At 28.9% G+C, this 5,574-nt stretch overlaps 1 protein-coding gene across 1 annotated transcript in view; it reads left to right on the top strand.

The window, feature by feature from the left end:
• The window catches only part of Top3alpha (topoisomerase 3-alpha), a gene marked incomplete in the record, with an annotated part of 57,993 nt that overhangs the window by 25,796 nt on the left and 26,623 nt on the right, over positions 1-5,574 (top strand). Inside the window, 1 exon segment of the mRNA XM_067052932.1 lies at positions 942-1,125. Coding sequence (XP_066909033.1) covers positions 942-1,125 — 184 coding nt within the window.

Raw genomic sequence — 5,574 nt, forward strand, 5'->3', positions numbered from 1 at the left:
TTTATTTAATAAATAATTACCTTGTCTCAAAAAATTTTGAAATAATATAATTCAAATAAATGTAAATTCCTCTTTATTATTTCCCAAATTGAATGAAATATGGTGAATAAATATGTGGTTGTAGTTATTACCCAATAACTACAGTTACAATTACAATTACAACTAATAATTGTAATTGTTTTTATAATTACTTTTTTATTAACTGACATTGAGTTAATAAAAAGTAGTTATAAAAACAAATACAATTTTTTACTCCTTTTTCACTAGAAGAGAGGTCCCTTCCCACTCGTGACAATGCAAACGGCAAGTAAGTGCCACAGTGCTCCCCTGCACACCGCAGATCCCAGAACCTACCTTAAAATGCCCTACAGGCAAAGAAAGAACATTTTTTTACTTTGTATTGTGCATATAGTTTGTATACATGTGATGTTTAAAATAATAAAGTTGATAGAAGGGTAAGGAAAAAAAAACTACTTTTTATTTAAACGAGTAGTTGGATTTATGAATACCAACTACATTTTTTTAACTGTAGTTGCAATTAAATAACTAGTATTTATTAGTTGAAAAATTAGTTAATTATGAAAGTACTTAATTACTGCCCTACTATGTTTTATTCTGATTTATATGTCTATACTAATGTCCTTATCCTGTTTATGGCAACAATTCACACTTATAATAAACTAAAGTTCATGATCAAAAATATATTTAGTTATTTTAAAAAAAAAAAAAATAAACGCTTCTATATATCCATCTAATTCACACTTTAATTATTTCTATCATCTCTGTAAATATAAAAAATATTTTCATTGTATATTTTGAGAATTTGTACCTTATCAGTAATGGTTTGTTTATAGCTGTTGATGAATTTATAATAGAAAACTTAGAATTTTTAGTTGCAGGAAAAAAAAAAAAAAAAAATGATGCATTTTACTAATTTCCAGGTACAGACGCTACTCATGCAGAGCATATCGAAAAAATAAAGACACGCTCCTATGTCGGCCTTGAAAATAATACATATTTTATTCCTAGTGCTATAGGAATGGGACTAGTCGAAGGATACGACACCATGGGTTTCGCGATGTCCAAACCTCACTTGAGAGCTGAGCTTGAAGCTGATCTGAAACGGTAACTATATGAATTGATCATTCTCTTTATAGTTCAGAAGTCTGGTGCAAAAATATACATCTCTAAATAATTTTAAAAATTATTGAATGATCATTGATTGTGACCATGTGTAATATATAAAAGGAAGGAGGTCCGGATATGGTAAAAATAAAACTCAAATAGTAATTAAACTATTTATTGTGAGCTAACGTTTTGTTCCGCTTTGCGGGGCTTCATCAGGGCTAAAAAAGATATAAATAATTAAAATAATGTAACAAAGTATGAGAATAAGATAACATGAAATAAAAGTAAACTAAGCTATGGCTAAAAATGAACAAAGGAAATTAAAGAAAACAAAAATAAGATGCACAGCGAGAAGTATAAATTGTGACAATAAAGAAGAAAATTGTGACTTGTTGGTCTATTGAACTATTGAATGCAAATAGGCCTCTATTGGGCCTCATATTTTAGCAAATTTTCTCTACTTTAAATGATATTCTACTAGACTATATATATAGGGTTACGGTAAAAAAGAACAAAAATAGTTAACAACTATTTATTATTTGACATTTCAACCCACTTTGTAGGGCTTCATCAGGGCTGATCTAGATGATAGCTTACAGACTTTCAAAGTGGGACTTTTTGACCGCAAACCTAACCATCTTCTTCAAATTTGATGTTCAAATTTGATGTGTTGATGATGTAGATTTTTTAGTGATGTTGATAGTTTTAAAGATAGCATTAAAACAAAAATTAATTTTTTTAATTATATATTGTAATAATTTTAAAAATATTAAAAATAAAATAAAGTTAAGTTTCTTCGTTTTATAAAACTTTTCATATATAAGAGATAACTTGGGTTCAAGTTAAGAACTTTAATATCAAATAGATAATATAATTTTATTATATAAAAAGAACTCTTTATCTCAGGGCGGGTTACTAGCAATCAGAAACAGGCATTTACAATAATTACAATTAATCAACTTAATAACTCTTTATACATGAATATATTTTTATGTATAGCAAAAACTAACCAAGTTCACGATCTTCTTTCCTTTTGTTGATTCCTGGTGTCTTCTCTTTTCTTTTATTGTTCTGGCGTCCAAGCGTCCAAAATGGTTTCCTTCTTGCTGCTTGACAAGTTGCCTCTCTCCTAACAATGGCTTCCAAGCTTTCCCGCTTCCAGCCGAAGTACGTCCTCTCACCAGGCAATCCAAACTAAGAATGCCCATCTCCTCTCCGCTATCTTTGATGTTTACTGATCAATCCAAAATAATCGATTTTGTTACAATTGATCCGCTTTACTTGCCATGGTTTGTGATGCGAACAGTCTATTGACAATTGTTATGTTTTTCTATTTCATGTTTGATTTTTCTTTTTCTATAATTACTGTATAGAAACAACAAAGGTTGAAAAACTTCAGTCCATCTTAACACAAACAACCCAACGAACACTTTGGAAGGACGTGCACCGCCATCTTTCTTGTTTAAAAAAATAACGTATTTCTTTTAGACAAAGAAAACTGGTTAGCTTGCTTTTTGTTTTAAAATAACAATTAACAATATTAAAATTATACATAAAATAAAACATATCAAAACCCTTTATACATCAAAATATGTTATTTACTCAAAAAGAGCATATTACATTTCTCCTCCTCTCTAGGTAAAAAAAAAATTTATTTTGTGCTCAAAATAATATTTTTTTTTTTTTTCATATATTCTGAATCAATTTGGCTTCTATCATTTAAATAATTATTTGGTTAAAAACCGCCTCTGAGTTACAAACTGCTTACAAATACATATACAATAATTACCATTACAAATAACATCTTTACATATAAATACAAACATATTAAAAACCATTTATACATCAAATATACTATTTACTAAAAAAGAGCATATTACAATATATATATAGATAATTGACCAAATAATTTCAAATATGGAGAAAAGTTTTGGTGGTCAGGGTTGTGGTCAAAAAGAACAAAAATAGTTAACAACTATTTATTATCCGACATTTCGACCCACTTTGTAGGGCTTCATCAGGGCTGTTCAAGATGATATCTTTACAGATTTTTAGGAAGTCCATAAGTCTTTTAATAAGTCCTAAAATCTGTAAAGCTATCATCTTGAACACCTCTGATGAAGCTCTACACAGTGGGGTCAAACGTCGGAAAATAAATAGTTTTAACTATTTTTATATATATATAGTTGACCGTAAAACTTAAATATAAGAAGATGGTCAGGGTTGCGGTCAAAAAAAGAACAAATAGTTCATAACTATTTAATGTCCGATGTTTTGCCCCACTTTGCAAGGCTAAAAAGATACAACTAAGAACATTACAACAATAAGGTAATTTGAGCTAGGATAAATATAACATAGAAATAAAGTGATAAGAAATTACATATAAATAAAAGGAAGGAAGACATAAAATAATATTAATACAAAATAAACCTGAATAAACGATGATAAGAATAAAAAAATAAGTAACAATGGTAAGCAAATTTTTTTTTAAAAATACGTAGAATATTACTTAAAAAAGTTAGGAGTACATTAAATAAGTTAAAAAGGACATTAAATAATTATAAACTATTTGTTGTTTTTTTGACCGCAACCTCGACCATCTTCTTATAGTTAACAATTTTTGTTCTTTCTGACGACAACCCTGACGATCTTCTCCTCATTTGATGTTCTATTAGATTTTTTAGTGTTGTTGGTAGTTTTAAAGATATGGAGCATTAAAAGAAAAATTAATTTTTTAAAATAATATATATAGATAATTGACCGTATAATTTCAAATATGGAGAAGCTATTTATTATCCGACGTTCCGCCCCACTTTGTATGGCCCAGCAGGACTGTTCAAGATGATAGCTTTGGGCAAAACGTTCGATAATAAATAGTTGTAAACATTTTGACCGCAACCCTAACCATCTTCAAATTTTATGTTCTATTAGATTTTTTAATGATGTTGATAGTTTTAAAGATATGGAGCATTAAAAGAAAAATTAATTTTTTTAATTATATATAGATAATTGACCGTATAATTTCAAATATGGAGAAGCTATTTATTATCCGACGGTTAGACCCACTTTGTATGGCCCAGCAGGGCTGTTCAAGATGATAGCTTTGGGCAAAACATTGGATAATAAATAGTTATAAACTTTTTGACCGCAACCCTAACCATCTTCAAATTTGATGTTTTATTAGATTTCTTAATGATGTTGATAGTTTTAAAGATATGGAGCATTGAAAGAAAAATTAATTTTTTAAAATAATATATATAGATAATTGACCGTATAATTTCAAATATGGAGAAGCTATTTATTATCCGACGTTTCAACCCACTTTGTATGGCCCAGCAGGGCTGTCCAAGATGATAGCTTTGGGCAAAACGTTAGATAATAAATATGAAAGGAATATGGTCCGGGTGCGGTAAAAAAAAAAAAAAACTCAAATAGTAGAAATATACTATTTTAATGAGCCAACGTTTCGCCCCACGTTGCAGGGCTTCTTCAGGGCTATTTTGACGGCAGTCAAAACAAAAATGCCAAAAATAGTGTATTTCTACTATTTGGGTTTTTTTTTTTTTTTTGACCGCACCCGGACCATATTCCTTTCATCTTTACACACGGTCAATCAATAATCTTCCTGGATAATAAATAGTTGTAAACATTTTGACCGCAACCCTAACCATCTTCAAATTTGATGTTCTATTAGATTTTTTAATGATGTTGATAGTTTTAAAGATATGGAGCATTAAAAGAAAAATTAATTTTTTTAATTATATATATATAGATAATTGACCGAATAATTTCAAATATGGAGAAAGGTTGTGGTCAAAAAGAACAAAAATAGTTAACAACTATTTATTATCCGATGTTTCGACCCACTTTGTAGGGCTTCATCAGGGCTGTTCAAGATGATATCTTTACAGACTTTCAAAGTGTGGCTAAACCATCTTCTTCGAATTTTTTTTTTATGTTTTGAAACATCCATTTTTTATTCCTCTAACTATACTTGGCACTTATAAATTTTGACTAGTAACTAAATATAATTTTCATTAAAGTAATCAAACTTTGGGTTCAAATAACTGATTTTTCTTTATCCCTGGCTCTTGTACTGTTAAGTTACAAACACGACCAGGTCTGCTTAGCAACATTAGAAACTTTGAAAAGTTTCGAAAGCTCTCAACTGAAATAGCCCTGATAAAGCTCTACAAAGTGATGCGAAACGTCAGCAAATAAATGTTTTTTAACTATTTTTTGTATTCTTTTGATCACACACCTGACCTTCTTCATAATTTGAAATAATGCGATTTATTATTTTTATATATTCTAATATTTGTTATATAGAGGAATATGTTGATAGAATGAAATAAGGGTTGTAAAATGGAGAGGAAAGAAAAAAAAAAGGGAATAAATTGAAAAGCTTGTATTTAGTCTGTAGACTGATATTAATTGTAAAATAAT

This window comes from Halyomorpha halys, unplaced genomic scaffold (genome assembly GCF_000696795.3).
Source record: "Halyomorpha halys isolate HHAL.00 unplaced genomic scaffold, Hhal_1.1 Scaffold92.1, whole genome shotgun sequence".
NCBI lineage: Eukaryota > Metazoa > Arthropoda > Insecta > Hemiptera > Pentatomidae > Halyomorpha > Halyomorpha halys.